The 16216-nt window shown below is 35.4% G+C and overlaps 3 protein-coding genes across 3 annotated transcripts; 2 read left to right on the top strand and 1 right to left on the bottom strand.

Annotated features, from left to right (window-relative positions):
- Positions 1-692: 692 nt before the first annotated feature.
- LOC122055767 (glycolipid transfer protein 3-like) lies at positions 693-3375 on the bottom strand. The gene is made up of 6 exons (XM_042617378.1): positions 2875-3375; positions 2680-2735; positions 1560-1690; positions 1325-1460; positions 1093-1236; positions 693-991 (listed from the first exon to the last, which is right to left on the bottom strand). Exons 1-6 carry the CDS (start codon positions 3266-3268, stop codon positions 956-958), a joined length of 897 nt encoding a protein of 298 aa, XP_042473312.1. The 5' UTR covers positions 3269-3375; the 3' UTR covers positions 693-955.
- Positions 3376-3564: 189 nt separating this feature from the next.
- Positions 3565-7027, top strand: LOC121968055. The gene is made up of 4 exons (XM_042518575.1): positions 3565-3742; positions 5568-5740; positions 6252-6352; positions 6435-7027. Exons 2-4 carry the CDS (start codon positions 5643-5645, stop codon positions 6929-6931), a joined length of 696 nt encoding a protein of 231 aa, XP_042374509.1. The 5' UTR covers positions 3565-3742; positions 5568-5642; the 3' UTR covers positions 6932-7027.
- Positions 7028-10337: 3310 nt separating this feature from the next.
- On the top strand, positions 10338-11835 carry LOC121968054 (50S ribosomal protein L7/L12-like). The gene is made up of 2 exons (XM_042518574.1): positions 10338-10489; positions 10931-11835. The coding sequence occupies exon 2, from the start codon at positions 10951-10953 to the stop codon at positions 11527-11529; it is 579 nt and encodes a 192-aa protein (XP_042374508.1). The 5' UTR covers positions 10338-10489; positions 10931-10950; the 3' UTR covers positions 11530-11835.
- The last annotated feature ends 4381 nt before the right edge of the window (positions 11836-16216 follow it).

Here is a 16216-nt window from a genome sequence, read left to right as displayed (position 1 = left end):
TAACAGTAAATAGTAACAGAAGTAGATTAACAGTAAACAGTAACAGAAATAGATTAACAGTAAATAAAAATAACTTGACAGTAAATAGTAATAGTTAATAGTAAATAGTAAAAGAAAAGTACAGTAATAATGAAGTGCAGAAATAAAGTAGATAGTCACAATACCGTGATGATATGATTAAATATATTAACTTTTTAAATTTTTACTCTTTATATATATATATATATATATATATATATATATATATTTATATTCCTCCATTCCGATAGGAAAGAAATTGTCGTCTGTCATGATGACTTGACCATCACTGACAGGTTTAAATTGAAATAGTAATTCCATAATAATTATGATCGTTGGTTGCACCATGCCTATCAATGGTCCAGATGTTCTGTCAAGGCCAAAATTTGAAATGTAGATTTAAATTATTTTTTTTTTTAAATTATATCTGGAGTAGACTATGTCAGTATGTATATTTGTATTTTCTGAGAGTTTTTACTCCAACTGATTTTTTTCCCTAACGTTTTTTTTTATACGACCTTATATGTATGCTTATCCATTTTAATATCTTCATCTCTACTAATATTACACAAGGAGTAAACTATTTAAATAAGATTTTCTCCTACTACATAATTATAGGGTTTAAGTCCACCTTCTGACCGAAAACTATAAGAGAATAATAGAAAGAAGAGACCTTTACATACAAATTTTTTCCTATAAAAAATTCTCCACAAAATATTTTACACAGATGAAAAACTTTACATACACAAACATCCAAAATATATTATCTCTTTCTTCTTTCCATGAACTCCCCAACCTCTTAAACAAGCCCATTCTATCTTGTCCCTCTTATTCAACAAAAACAAGAGACAAAACAGAGTAAACATGCAGTAAAGCAGTGTCTGTACAATTTTCCTTTCACATTATCTACAAGGAGTGCAGAGAGAATGGCAGGTCATCATGTAGACTTCAGTTTATCCAAATGATAAGTCCTCTGCAGCAATTCATCACAAAACACATTACTGTGATCAATCCAACTATGTGAACAACACAATTTACAGAAAATGAAGTGATTTTCAGAAGGATTTCACTGACCAAGAGGGCACATATTTCATCCAAAAGTGGCTGAATCACTGACACATAGCTCTTGATGTCTTGTTTCAGAGCTTCATAATCCTGCTCTTGACCCATGAGCAATCTGATTAAGGTTTCCCTCTCTGGAACCAGTTTTAAAGCTATCTGTCAATTTTCAAACTCCAGTTAGCAGCATCCTGAGGCAAAGGAATCATTGACCTTACATATCAACCGACACAGGATAAATAGCTACCTTGTAAGCAGCAGACGAGATCCAACCATGACATGGCTTCAAAACCTCACTGTATGCTTCTTCCACTACTTGCTCAAGTTTTAATTCAGGGTTCTTGTCCAACTTTTGGAACAAAGTTAAACCGAAAACTATAGACCTAATTAATCATCAAGAAAAAGAAATACTAGTTAGATACTTATTTGAGCTTAATCTCTTTTTTTGTTCACAAAAATTGAATCCATTTCTGTGGCTGTACCTGGTGAGCCAAAGAATAGCTTTTGAACAGCTTCCAGCTTTTCTTGAAGTGCCCTCACCTACTTCTTTCTTCACTATCTCGATTAAACTTGTATTCATGTTTGGATCCAACATGAATACCTCTTCCACTCTCTGAACAAAATTTTTGATGATTTCAGTAAAATTTATGATCTATCTATTTTTTGATACAAAATAGTGATGTATCTTAGAATAATAGTTTCAACGTATAAACATATAACAAAGTATGGGGAGACTAACAACTTCGTGAGGATTAGTATTCCAGATTCATCTCACAAACAACCATCGGAATAGTTGGTCTATCAAAGTTCATCAGAAATAAACGTAAGGATTAAACATTCCATTGAACTCGTTCATCACCTAATCGAAGCATTACTGGAACACCGTTAGAGATTGACATATCATTGTGATCTAAGAAGGATGAATGCTTGTAACGACCAGCCTGAGGGGGGCTGGCAATGGCGTCAGCTATTTACACATATGTATTAGAAATAATATATTGATAGGTTCATCCACTTTCACTCAAAATATCAAAATCATCACTTCTCTTAAATTTATGGTCCATGGTTGAACTTCATGGTCGAAACCATAACTCAAATTTGTTAAAGGGAATCAGATCATGTTGAACCAACTTGGCTAATAGGCAAAAATATATTAAAATAAATGCTTCCTTTTTTAAGTAATCACCATAAACATGAAAAAATCACCTTAATTCATGAAGATTCAAGTAATTTACCCTAAATCTTTACAAGTTGGGAAAATTAAATAGATTGTTGACACAAGTTCACCTTGTGAAGAAAAAGTTCAAGAATCAAATACAAACTATGAACTGATAAACAAACATTTCAGCTGCAAGAAAAAAAATATTAAAAATGCCTGAAAAGTTTCAATACCTCAACATTTCTCCATATACCATAAAGGTTCATGCAATTTTACCCTGAAATCTTCACAGGTTTGGGGAATTAACTTGATTATTTAGACAAGTTCATTTTGTGAAGCAAAAACTGAAGAACCAAGCAGAAACTATGGATTCAGAAGCAAAAACTTCAGCTGCAAGATGCAAATAATTAATACTAAAACGCCTGAAAATGAAGTTTCATCACCTGAACATTCCTCTGTATATCCAGCCTCAGCACCAGCATCGTAGGACCAATCTTATCTGCAGAATCAAAGAAACAGAAGAAAAATTCTAAAAACGAGGGGGGAAAAAAAACTCTTTCACCAAAATTTCTTTATCAGATCCCCCTTTTTCCTCTCCAAGATTCAAACACATTAACTAGAAAAGAGACGCAGCAGACCGAGGAGATGCAGGAGCAGATTGGAGGCAGCGAGAAGAGGCATGGCGGAGACCTTGCTCTCCTCGAGCTTGAACAGGGAGAGCTCTTCCAGTGCCATCCTAACATCCGACCACCCTTGTCTCCGGCCACGGCTCTTGTCCTCCTCCTCCTCCACCTCCACCTCCACCTCCTCGCCTTTGCTCTTCCTCGCCGGCTTCATCCTCTTCATGGTCTGGTCTGGGCCCAGTTGGTCGCGTGGGCACCGCCTCTTCCTGGCCATGTCGGATCTCCTGCGGGTGGGCAAGGACAGGCGAAGAGAATTAGGGAGGTCAACGAGGCGTGCCAGTGGATGGAGATTGCCAGATTGGAGACTGCCGCTGACGCTCGCCATTGGAATAACCTTGTTTAATCTCATGCTGATAATTGCAGCTCGCTCAACTTGGGCAGTTCCGTCGCAGGGAATACGACGAGAGCTCCTGATGTAACAGATGCCTTTGGGCCTCTCTGGCTATTTTTTCCTTGCACAGCGACTGTTTAGTGTGGAGGATAGAAATAAAAGGTTTGTTTACCAAACGCGGAAAAGTGTAACAAATCGACAACGCCTAAAAGACAAAACGCCTGCTTTAAGATCCGTTCATGACATGATTAATTTTATTTTAAAGTAACTGTCCGAACTGAAAAAGGAAACTAACTCGTATATTGAAATATCGTTTCATCGTGAGTAGTCGTTGTGTGCGTGTGTTCTTCCTCCCCTTCGTTCGAACCCTAGACCCGCCCCCGGATCTGAAGTCGCCTCCTTGCCTCCCCTTCCTCGATCGATCCGCCTGCTTAATCTCGTCCATCTCGGTTGGATCGCCGCATCTCCGATCCTCTCCGGCCGTCTCATTGAGTAAGTGAATCCATATCTGTATCGATTTCATCTATTCGATTTTTGGTTGGTAATATGCAAGAACTTGTTTGCTGGATGATGTATGCCCTCGTGATGTGTCTTGGGTTTCTTTGGGTGTGGTTGTAATGGTGATGTTACTTAGGAAGTTCATCTGATATCAAATTACACTCTTTTTGTAAGTAATTTTCTATCAGTGCGAAAAATTCTGACAATGGAGCATATGAATTATTAAGTGGATGCCTGATGGTATTTGAGGAAACCCTATTCTTAAAGGTTACGTCGACCAGTGGATGAATAGAACTATTGATCGACAAGCTTTTCTCTAGTTCTGGCATGGAGGTCATCTTGAAAACACCTGAAATTAGATTCGCACACACAAAAAAACATCCCTCCCATGAACTCACAAAGATGATTCAGTAAGACAGGTGCAGTGTGTTTCTGTAGACCTGATTCAGACAATGTCATCAATCTGTCATTGTGGCTCCGGATTCGACTTCACTTTGGGTTCCGTGTCCATCTCAGTTTTGAGGCCACTAATGCTCTTTTCCAGTTCATCAATCTTGCTTCCCATCTCATCTATCTGTTCAACTATGTCCTTAGACATCACCTGGAACCTGATCTGCATCTGCACCAGAAGGTTTTGTAAGAATGCCATCATATCGGCAGTACTGTATGTTGATCCTTTGGATTCATTATTGCTGGACTTCGGATCAACAGGATTCGTGGAAGCCATGGTTGAAACCCTAGATTTCTTGAACGGGAGGAAGCACTTGCTATCTGATTGATCTTGTTGACTCCACTAAGATTTGAGCAGAAGTGGAGGTGAGAAACGGAAGCCTGGTCCAAATATTGGTTCATTAATTGATGAATGATCCAAATATTCTGTCAAACTCAATGTTGAAATGGAAATCTTAAAATCAAAACTGTGAAGCACCAGTTAAACCTCCTCCGGCTCAACATCTGAAAGGGAGGAAAAGGGGGAAAGTTCAATACTAGGGTTCTAAACTTAACTGATACAAATCCCCTTCTCTCCCAATTACTTCTTAAACTGTTTCTTCCATTGATCGATTAGGAAATGTCCTCAGCCTCAGAGGGGCTGACTTAAGTTGGCAAGCCAAGATGGATATATATATTCAGAAGGAGCAGGGTTAGGCATGTGCATCTGAATGTTGTCATCGACTCCTGCAAAAAATCCCAACGTTGGAGATTCCTAGCACAGACCCTATGCTCAAGTCAATATGAGTTGAGGAGATCCAGAAAGTGCATGCATCAAAATGACATCAGTTTTATACCTTCAGTGTTTGATCCCTTGAACATGTGTATTACCAGGCTCTTATAGGCTTTTATTAGTAAGGTTGGGTTGTCCTCTATGTTAGTCGTAGGCTATGCTGAGGCATGAATCACTAGAGCTTTCTTCTATCCAGGGCATTAAAATGTGATGCAATGAGTACATTATTTGCAAATATGATGGATCACGTTGATGGTGACATGTTAGTTGATTATCAGTGCTTGGTCAATGAAGTATGCTTAAGGTTGCAGATGTCTTTGTCTAGAAGAGGTGCCCCTATTATTCCACCTTTGGGCATCAGGTATCGAGTTGGTTGTTTAACAGAGGTCTTGTATGCTTAGGTAAGACTGTGGACATTGTCTGACCAATGTGCCATGGCTTGGATGCCCAACCTGGCTTCGGCTAGGTTCATTGGTTTGTTTTGGTCTCCCTCTTCCCCAGTCTGACTGAATCCCCAACACTACTAACCTAAATGAATGCTATTTGTGTTACGTCTATGCCTTGCTCGGGATTTATCTCCAATTTCATGCCTTGCAGGGAAATTTAGCAAGGAAATCAATAGGACAGTGATCTTTGGACAAAACAGTGTTAAATGCAAGTGAAGTTGAATCAATGGGGAATGTTGTCAGTTCAGTAACATCTGGGTTTATCAATGTCATTGGCGACATATTTGGAGCTCCATTAGATTTTCTCTCTGGCAAATCGTGCAGGTAACAAAAAGTGCTAGCTACTGGTGCCATTTGCTATATTTAACACAATATTCAACTTTCACTTGTTTTTCACCCTCCCTTAACACTCAATTGACATCCTAACCAGAATTTGTTTATTTACGTTACTAAGTATTGAAAATCCTAAATCATCGGTACCTCATCGCTAGTATCGTATGCCTTGCTATTCCCATATTTAGCTTCCTCATGGCAAAGCCAATAAGTAGGTTTTGAACAAGATATTATGCTATGACTTGAATTCTTTTCCTCTCTAACATAATGCTAAACTTTTGTTTCTTAAGTTGGGAATGGATGCCAAAGTGTTGGTCCAAATTCTTCACAGATTACTTTTTAATATTCAAATTTGCTTTTGTTTGATCATCAAAAATACACTTTTGATCATCAAAGATTTTTTTTTGTAAATGTTTTTAGAAGGTTATTAACACTTTCAGTAGGATGTAGTATATTTTTTCTCGTGCTATTTCTTTATCTGATTTCCAAAAACTGATATCAGCTCAGTATGCGAACCGACATGGGATCTTTTGTGCTACATCGAAAATTTCTGTGTTGCCAATCTTGTGAAGATGGTTGCAGTTCTTGCTCTCCTTTATGCTGGTAAGTGCTTGTGCCTACACTATTTTGCGATAAAATTATATCCCCCAATGCTATCCTTCTCACCCATGCGACCCCGATCCAGTGCTGCTGTTTGTCTACGTGCTCTACAAAATCGGATGTTGGCAATGCGTTTGCAAGGGAGGTTGCAGGATGCTCTGGCAATGCTTAATGTCTTGCTACTCGTCTTGTGAGTATGGCTGCATGTTTGTGTGGTTTAAGTTGAAGAATGCCAAAGAAGATCGTCGGAGGAGGATGGAAGTTTACGAACTGAGTTCGAGCGGAGTTGGATCAGACGAGAGCATATCATACGTGCATACACCAAGGTCAGTTAGATTTGCCAGATCTCTTTCTCGGAGATCAAGGGAACGACGAAGGATTCAACTGGAGAGATCTTTGAGGGCGAGGAGTCACCGGGTGAGAGTCGGGATTAGTCAGCACTCTGTACGCGTCAATGGCGAGGAACCAAGGAGGCTTCACAGGCATGGAGATGTGCTGCATGACGTTAAGGTCACTCATACATCAAGGTTTGTACAGAAAGGCAATGGGAAGAGGATTCATAAGAGGAGGCTGTGGGAGTAATTATATGAATATATAGTTATAAAAAAAATATTACACCAAGTAAAATAAAAATATTTGTTTATGAAAAAATAAATGAGCCTTAATAAATGGATTAATGTTTTATATGATAAACCTATGACGTTGATTTTCTATATCGTTAGAATAAACTTGTTCATGTGGAATGTGATTTATCATGTCTATACTGCAGTAATAATTAATAATAATACAAATTTTTAAGTCATCTTGGAGCAAAACAAAAACTTGACTTGTTTAATTGTTTTCGGTTACTTTGATAAAGATATAATTAAATATTGTTCTGCATTTGATAAAGAATAATTATATATATTTATAAATTTAATATAAAATCATTTAAACATAAAAAAAAATCTTAAGTAATTAAAGTATAGTGAGCTAGAATTCGAACTGCTGACGTTCTGATCAGAATCATAAAATCTTAACAATCGAGTTACAGGTTGCAATTGCTATTACTAAGTAAACACGGTAATTTACCAAAGGGCATGTGGAAATCTAAATTTACCAAAAAGCGTACACTACTTTGGTATTTATCAAAGAGCGCACTTTTTTAAAAACATTTCCTATTTTACCCTCCTGATAATTTGACTTTTTTTACTGTTTTTCTTTTCTTCACTATATTTCTCTCTCTTCTCTTTCTTTTCTATCGACAGAAGATAGGAATAACATTAGTCAATTTTTAATCACATTTTAATACATTTGAAGAAGTCAAAATAAATAATGGACACCATATTTAGGCTCCTTGTAATTTTATAAATCCACAGGAACTGAAATGGGTGCAATTGGAGCTTTATAGGTCGATCAGTGGATTTCGGTCAAAACCCACTGATGGACCTAGAGAGCTCCGATTGCACTCATTTCAGTTTCTATGGATTTCTAAAATTTCAAGGAGTTCAAATATGATGCACATTATTTATTTTGACTTTTTATAGATGTTAACAAGCAAAATCAAAGAATCGACATAAAAGTCCACGTTAGGCCTGATATGGAATCATATCAGGTCCAACGTGGGTCTGATATCATTCCATATCAGGCCCACGTTGGGCCTGATTTGAGTCCATATCAGGCCCAATGTGGGTTTTTTTGCCGATTCTTTAATTTTACTTGTTAATATCTATAAAAAGTCAAAATAAATAATGGACACCATATTTGAACTCCTTGCAATTTTAGAAATCCATAGAAATTGAAATGGGTGCAATCGGAGCTCTCTAAGTCCATCAGTGGGTTTTGACCGAAACCCACTGATCGACCTAGAAAGCTCCGATTGCACACATTTCAGTTCCTGTGGATTTCTAAAATTGCAAGGAGTCCAAATATGGTGTCCATTATTATTTTTGGCATTCCTAGTGGTGAACCAGAGGTTTTAAAAAATCCTAAATCTCTCTTTATTTTTTTTTATTTTTTTATTTTTTGTTGTTACTAGGCCTGATATCTCCCATATCAGGCCCACATTGGGTCTGATATAGGGAGATATTAGGCCCACATTGGGCCTGATATGAAGAGATATCAGGCCCAACGCGGGCATGATATCTCTTCATATCAGGCCTAAACAAAAAAAAAAAGAGATTTAGAGTTTTTCAAAACCTCTGGTCCACCACTAGGAATGATATTTGGACTCCTTGCAATTTTAGAAATCCACAGGAACTGAAATGAGTGCAATCGGAGCTTTCTAGGTCGATCAGTGGGTTTCGGTCAAAATCCACTGATGAACCTAGAGAGCTCCGATTGCACCCATTTCAGTTTCTATGGATTTCTAAAATTGCAAGGAGTTCAAATATGGTGTCCATTATTTATTTTGACTTTTTATAGATGTTAACAAGCAAAATCAAAAAATCGGCATAAAAGCCCATGTTGGGCCTGATATCATTCCATATCATGCCCACGTTGGGCCTGATTTGAGTCCATTCAGGCCCAATGTGGGTTTTTTTTGCTGATTCTTTGATTTTGCTTGTTAACATCTATAAAAAGCCAAAATAAATAATGGACACCATATTTGAACTCATTGCAATTTTAGAAATCCATAGAAACTGAAATGAGTGCAATCGGAGCTCTCTCGGTCCATCAGTGGGTTTTGACCGAAACCCACTGATCGACCTAGAAAGCTCCGATTGCACTCATTTCAGTTCCTGTGGATTTCTAAAATTGCAAGGAGTCTAAATATGGTGTCCATTATTATTTTTGGCACTCCTAGTGGTGGACTAGAGGTTTTGAAAACCCTAAATCTCTCTTTATTCTTTATTTTTTATTTTTTTTATTTTTTTTATTTTTTTTTGTTGTTAATAGGCCTGATATCTCCCATATCAAGCCCACATTGGGCCTGATATGGGGAGATATCAGGCCCAACGTGGGCATGATATCTCTTCATATCAGGTCTAAACAAAAAAAAGGAAAAAAAGAAATAAAGATAGATTTAGGGTTTTTTAAAACCTCTGCTTCACCACTAGGAATGCCAAAAATAATAATGAACACCATATTTGGACTCCTTGCAATTTTAGAAATCCACAGGAACTGAAATGAGTGTAATCGGAGCTTTCTAGGTCGATTAGTGGGTTTCGGTCAAAATCCACTTATGGACCTAGAGAGCTCCGATTGCACCCATTTCAGTTTCTATGGATTTCTAAAATTGCAAGGAGTTCAAATATGGTGTCCATTATTTATTTTGGCTTTTATAGATGTTAACAAGTAAAATTAAAGAATCGATAAAAAAACTCACATTGGGCCTGATATGGACTCAAATCAGGCCCAACATGGGCCTGATATGGAATGATATTAGGTCCACGTTGGGCCTGATATGGAATGATATCAGGCCCACATTGGGCCTAATATGATTCCATATCAGACCCAACGTGGGCTTTTATGCCGATTCTTTGATTTTGCTTGTTAACATCTATAAAAAGTTAAAATAAATAATGTACATCATATTTGAACTCCTTGCAATTTTAGAAATTCATAGAAACTGAAATGAGTGCAATCGGAGCTCTCTAGGTCCATCAGTGGGTTTTGACCGAAATCCACTGATCGACCTAGAAAGCTCCGATTGCACCCATTTCAATTCTTATGGATTTCTAAAATTGCAAGGAGTCCAAATATGGTGTCCTTTATTTATTTTGGCTTCTTCAAATGTATTAAAATGTGATTAAAAATTGACTAATGTTATTCCTATCTTCTGTCGATAGAAGAGAGAGAAATATAGTGAAGAAAAGAAAAACAGTAGAAAAAATCAAATTATCAAAAGGGTAAAATAGGAAATGCTTTTAAAAAGTGCGCTCTTTGATAAATATCAAAATAGTGTATATTTTTTGGTAAATTTAGATTTTCACGTGCGCCCTTTGATAAATTGCTGAAGTAAATATTATTCTTATTAGGTTTTTAGGTAACCGATCCGACGGTTTAATGTACGAACTTGTGTTCCTCTTCTATCAAACCCTAAAAACCCTCCCAAATCAGGAGTCGCCTCCTTCCCTCCCCTTCCTCCATCCGCCCGCTTAATCTCGTCGATCTCAGTTGGATCCCGGCATCTACAATCCTCCCCGGCCGTCTCATTGAGTAAGTAACTACATATCTGTGTCGATTTCGTCCATTCGATTTTTAGTTGGTAATATACCACAACTTGTTCGCTGGACGACATCGACATGCTCTCGCGATGTTTCTTAGTTTTCTTTGGGTGTAATTTGAATGATGATGTTACTTCGAAAGTTCATTTGATATCAATTTCAAACCAATATATGGAGAATACTAAACTGTTTGCATAGATCAAGTAGTAGTAATCGAGAGTCTTAAAAACCTCAACTTTCTGCAAAATTTTGATAAAAAGGATCATCATAAGGTTGATTACAGGTGGGAAATGCCTCATTTATTCTTTGATGACCAATGTTTCTTAGAAATTTCATTCGATGTGTTTCTTTGTCTACTTGGAGAATGCTCACCTGTTTTCATAGATCAAGTAGTAGTATTATTTGAGTCTTAAAAACATGAACTTTCTGCAAGGTTTTGATACCAACGTTACGATGAGGCTGATCACGGGGGTGAAATGTCTCCGTTACTCTTCAAATTTGTCTAAACGAGCTGCATTATCATCTTGGGATCGCCTCTTCAGTGATGTTGCTGCCGGAGAGACCAATTCTAAACCAAAACGCTACAAGTATCCAGCAGTCTACGAACCTTTTGGTCCAAAGGCTCCTCCATCTGAGAAAGTTTTGCAGCTTGCTGATCGAATTGCTGCCCTTCCTCCGGAGGAACTTAAACAGATTGGACCTACCCTCCATCTGCGGCTAAATCAACCTGCGCTTCATTCCATATCTTCTCAGGGTTTCAGCTTTGGAGCTCACTCGGGAGCTGGTGCCAAAAAAGCCGAAGAGAAGAAAGAAGAAAAAACAGCATTTGATGTTAAATTGGAGAAGTTTGATGCCGCTTCAAAGATTAAGGTGATCAAGGAGGTCAGGGCATTTACCAATCTTGGTCTAAAGGAGGCTAAAGATTTGGTGGAGAAGGCACCTGCCATATTGAAGCAAGGCGTCACGAAGGAGGAGGCCAACGACATCATAGAGAAGATAAAAGCTGCTGGTGGTGTTGCTGTTATGGAGTGAAGTAGTCGAACCTTTAGAAGCCTTGTTCAGTGGAACGATGACTTAAATCTTTTCGTGTCTATGTTTTATGCTCGACGCTCGAGTTCATTCATTCTCTATTGAGCTTTTTATCTTGTACTAAAAAACTAGGGCAAATGCTGGTCCATTACCATCTGATAAGAGAAGTTTAGATGAGTAACCCGAAAACGAAAAGGGTTGTTGGATGTTAATTTTGTTTCCAAATACTTTGATCATGTAATCTTTTCTGTCAACACATAATAAACCAACTGTATCGAGTATTGGCAAATACAGTGGTCCTTGGTGCTACATGAATTGTGCTCTTTCTGTGCTACTTGACACATCTGTTTCGGCTTTGGCTGCGGGGTTTAGAAGTCGATGACAAACGGTTATCTGTCATCCAAAGTTGTTTGTGAGATTTCATAGCAACTTGCCAGTGACTTTTCAACCGAAAACCCCGCTTGTTTGGCACATCCATTTGTTTCAAAATTTCTTGCAGAAGGTACAAGTGATATAGTCTCACATAGAAGTACCTATTGTAATAATCTTATTAAGTTCCAAGTATTTTCCGGAAGGAAGCTATATGTGATATAGCCTTGCATAGAAATGTTCTCGCTGTCGTCTTCGTTGCGTCATCGTCATCCTGTCTTTGTCGCGTCTTTGTCATCCTTGATGTTTTCGGGGAAGAAAGCATTTGAGGTCCTCTTCAATCTTCATCCTGTCCTCATCCTTGTTGCTTTCCTGATTGTTATTATTGATGTGTTTCTTGAAGATGACTTCAAGTCACTTTCAAAAATATTAAAATGTTCCTTTAAAAATTTTATTTTGTTATTAAGATATTTCTTCATCATCAAACGACGTGTTTTTATTTTAGACAAAAGAGGAAATGGATTTACAATTTTTTTTTTAAAAAATGCACCAACTTTTTCTATTTGTTCATATAAAAGATTTTAAAAAAACATATATGTTCGAGCTTTTCTAACATTACAAAAATTGCAAGAATGTCTTTCTATTTCAGGACGATCAAATTGGTGACGTCTATAGACTGAATGACTCCTAGGTGGCCGAGAGTGGAACCCACATATACATTTTTCGTACTCTTTTGAAAGCTTGTGTCGCCGACAACGGAGAATGTCCTGCAGGTAAATCGTACTTTAGAAGCTTTTAGTTTGTCATATCAAAATTTATGTGCTCAATTAAAAAAAAGATGTCAGAGATATTTTTCGACTTGTTTTTTCTTAGGAAGTTTAGAAAGCGTGAACATGATTTAGGATGCATGCACATACACTACAGTATACTATAAAAGGGGGTCTCCACCTACAGACAGAGGTATGTGATGCTTCATTATTCTACACGCTCTCTGCTACTGTTCATTTCTACTATTCTTCTCGACTGAATCAAGGATTGACTTGAGTGTCGGAGGGTCAATTCAGGTGAGCTCTTTCTTGACCCGACACTAACGCTTCTGATTTTCTAGGATAACGCGGAGTTTTTTTCCAGTCAACACCAGAACTACGTTCCCAATTAATCGTCTTCTTAACTTTCGGACAACATAAATGATTATGCTCACTTTAGGTTATATATAAAAAAAATAAATTATAGAGTCGATTTATAATTTACCGTCAAATTACCATGTGCCCATCGGATCATCTATGTTTTTTTCCAAATAAATAAAAATATTGAAACAATCCTTTCTACATATTATATTTTTAGAATAAGTCACTATAATTAATTTTCTCTTTAGAATAGGTTATTATCTTTTTTTTATTTCTTTTGATTTGTTATTTAATTTTTCTTTTCTACTATAATAAGTCATTAGAATTATTATTAAATTTATGATGACAAGACATTCTTATATATCTATATCAAGAGATATTATGTAATCTTTTATAAAATAATAAAATGATTCAATTAATTAATTAAATTATTTAGTTATTGGAGATTGATTCTATTATTGAAGTGAATGGTCAACCCTCGAAGTTGACCTTTTCTTTATTTCCCTACTAGATAGAAAACGATTCCTATCAATTTAATATTAAATTCATCAATTTAATATCAAAGCGTTAATTTTATATTATAAAAATTAGAGATTTGATCCAGATGAATTTCTTTGCTGTAGAATTAGAGATCCTACCTAATTTAACTTGAAAGCAGAAAGATTTCTCGAAGATAAATAAAATTTTGCATGTAGTCTCTGTTACTAAAGATTTTTATTTTCACTCTATAAGTAAATATAACGAATATTAATTTATTTAATTATTCTTTTTATTTTTTATATAAAAAATCTAAAAATAAATATATATATTTTTTAAATTCAGTACATTAAATTAGAATGTACTCTTTTACTATTTCAATTGGATAAAAATTATAATAGATTTCCTTTAAATAATATTCAATTGGATGAAAAATATATTAGATTTTTTTTAAATGATGTTGAATTTAAGAGAAATTATATTAAGTGAGAAAAAAATCATACTTAATTTTTTACTCCCTAACCAAATATAATGGATACCCATTTATGTAATTGTCTCTCATATTTTTTAGATATACAAAGTCCAAAAATGAGTACAATTTCTTTTAAATTCAACACATTAAATTAGAATCTGGTATATTTTCTATTAAATTAAACATTCTTTTTCCACCTCAATTAGATGGAAAATATACTAAATTCTCTTTAAATAGTGTTCGATAAAAAATATATTAGATTTTTTTTAAATAGTATTGAATTTAGGAGAAATTATATTAAGCAAGAAAAAAATCGTACTCAATTTGATAGAAAATATACTCAATTCTAATTTAAAGTACTGAATTTAAGAGGAATTAGACTCATTTTTGGACTTTTTATATTTGAAAAATATGAGGTATAATTAGATAACAATATTTGCATAAGGAATTTGAAGCAAACAAAATTGTATGCAGAAAGTGGAAATAAAGTTTTTTGTTTTTGAAGATGGCGATGACATGGAAAGTTGAAGTTTCATTTAGGATTTGTTTTTCTAATTTATCGTTAAATCATTCAATAAATAATTAAAATTTTCAAAATTTAAATATTAGTTATGGTACAATATAGAAAATATTTTTTCTAATAAAAAATGGGCCTAAAATTATTTACCATTTGCATGAGCTTCTATTTATCTGTGCATAGAAAATTTCTTCAAACACCTCTAAAAATAATTAGTTATAAGCGATTAAGACGTACTATTCTTGCAACGAGTGAGTTGAGATTCTCTGTCCCTAAAATGATGTGTTCTTATGTTCCTTCGTCGATCGGACAAGTTAAATCATATCTCAAGGATGTAGTGTACATCATGAGGTTATCATGACCGTCCGATCGATGGAGAAACATGAGGATACATCATTTTAGGGATAGAGAATCTCAACTCGATACGAGTTGCATTATGCTTTGGACTGTTAAAAAAAGAGAAAATAAGTACGAAGAAATGACAAGTGACATGGAAAACATCAATGTAGGAAAAAGAGAATATTGATATTTTTTTATTAATCCTAAATCTTAAATACTCAATTCTGAAATATTGATGACTTTTCTATATCTGATATTTAAATTTTACAATCCGATCAGATTAATAAGTAGACACTTCAATCCCGTATTCTACCTATCACAGTCTCACTAGTAATTCAAGCACAAATATTACGATAGCATATTTTAAATATTGATGAATTTTTTATATAAATATCCAGATCTTACCATCTTACTTACAACTCGATTAATTTTGAAATAGATAATCCGATCTTATATTCTATCTATTAAGTAAATTTAGAAAGTATGATGACTCCTAAATGACGGTCCAACTTCACTAATAATTTAATCATCAATTAAATATAATTGGTTGAGAAATGCACACTATTTCTTACCACACACCAAGTTTTGGGGTAAATATTTATATTTGTTTAATTGGTATAAAGTATACAACTTATGTCGATAAATTCTAAGATGATCGACTGAATCTCACATAAATTTTCTATCGCTCATACAGTTAATATTGATGTTTTTTAGTTGATACATAATAGATGATCGATCTAGTCTCATGAATTTTTTTTATCGATCATAGCACTTACAACAAACGATCCATTAATCTAACATTTCAAAATCCACCATCTATAAAAAAAAAAAAACTTCATATGTTAATTCATCGAATGCCTATAAGCCTCTGTTTGGATGGGGTGAGGTAAGGTTCATTAATGGAAGGGGTTGGAAGGGGAAGGGAGGGAAAGGAAAGGAAAGTAATATATTTATCTTACCCTTGTTTGGAAGGGAGGGAAAGTTTATGTGAGAGGAAAGGGATGGAATGAAGGTTAAATATACAAATTTACAAAAATATCCTCTTATGTTTTTAATAAATCTGTATGTGAAAAAATAAATAAGGATATAATTATAATAATTTCTCCTTACCCTTCCTTACACCCCAATTTGGAGTGTAAGGAATTTCGCTTATTCCCGAACATGCAAGGGGAGGTTTTACCCTTCTCTCCCCTTCCCCTTTATAGCTCACTCTCTCCCAAACAAAAATAAAAATTTATTTTATTCATATTTACCTTTTCCTCCCTTTTACTCACCTCCTCTCAAACAGACGGTAAAACTAACACTACCTTATGTACCATTTGGGGTAAATATTGACGATTGAATGATATTAAGGAGGAACAAATAGAAAAGGTAGCAATGAAATATTTT

This window comes from Zingiber officinale, chromosome 3B (genome assembly GCF_018446385.1).
Source record: "Zingiber officinale cultivar Zhangliang chromosome 3B, Zo_v1.1, whole genome shotgun sequence".
Taxonomy (NCBI): Eukaryota; Viridiplantae; Streptophyta; class Magnoliopsida; order Zingiberales; family Zingiberaceae; genus Zingiber; species Zingiber officinale.
The sequence above is the reverse complement of the archived record's forward strand: the minus strand, read 5'-3'. Positions and strand labels throughout refer to the sequence as shown.

What these genes read in the sequence shown, in the direction of transcription:
- LOC121968054 (XM_042518574.1), top strand. Translation starts at nt 10,951, where the DNA reads ATGAGGCTGATCACGGGGGTGAAATGTCTCCGTTACTCTTCAAATTTG.
- LOC122055767 (XM_042617378.1), bottom strand. Translation starts at nt 3,268, where the DNA reads ATGAGATTAAACAAGGTTATTCCAATGGCGAGCGTCAGCGGCAGTCTC. An exon ending in GCTATTCTTTGGCTCACCAG is followed by an intron (nt 1,461 to 1,559) that starts GTACAGCCACAG and finishes ATGATTAATTAG; the next exon opens with GTCTATAGTTTTCGGTTTAA. An exon ending in ATGAAATATGTGCCCTCTTG is followed by an intron (nt 992 to 1,092) that starts GTCAGTGAAATC and finishes GAATTGCTGCAG; the next exon opens with AGGACTTATCATTTGGATAA.
- LOC121968055 (XM_042518575.1), top strand. Translation starts at nt 5,643, where the DNA reads ATGGGGAATGTTGTCAGTTCAGTAACATCTGGGTTTATCAATGTCATT. An exon ending in CTCTCTGGCAAATCGTGCAG is followed by an intron (nt 5,741 to 6,251) that starts GTAACAAAAAGT and finishes AACTGATATCAG; the next exon opens with CTCAGTATGCGAACCGACAT. An exon ending in TCTTGCTCTCCTTTATGCTG is followed by an intron (nt 6,353 to 6,434) that starts GTAAGTGCTTGT and finishes ACCCCGATCCAG; the next exon opens with TGCTGCTGTTTGTCTACGTG.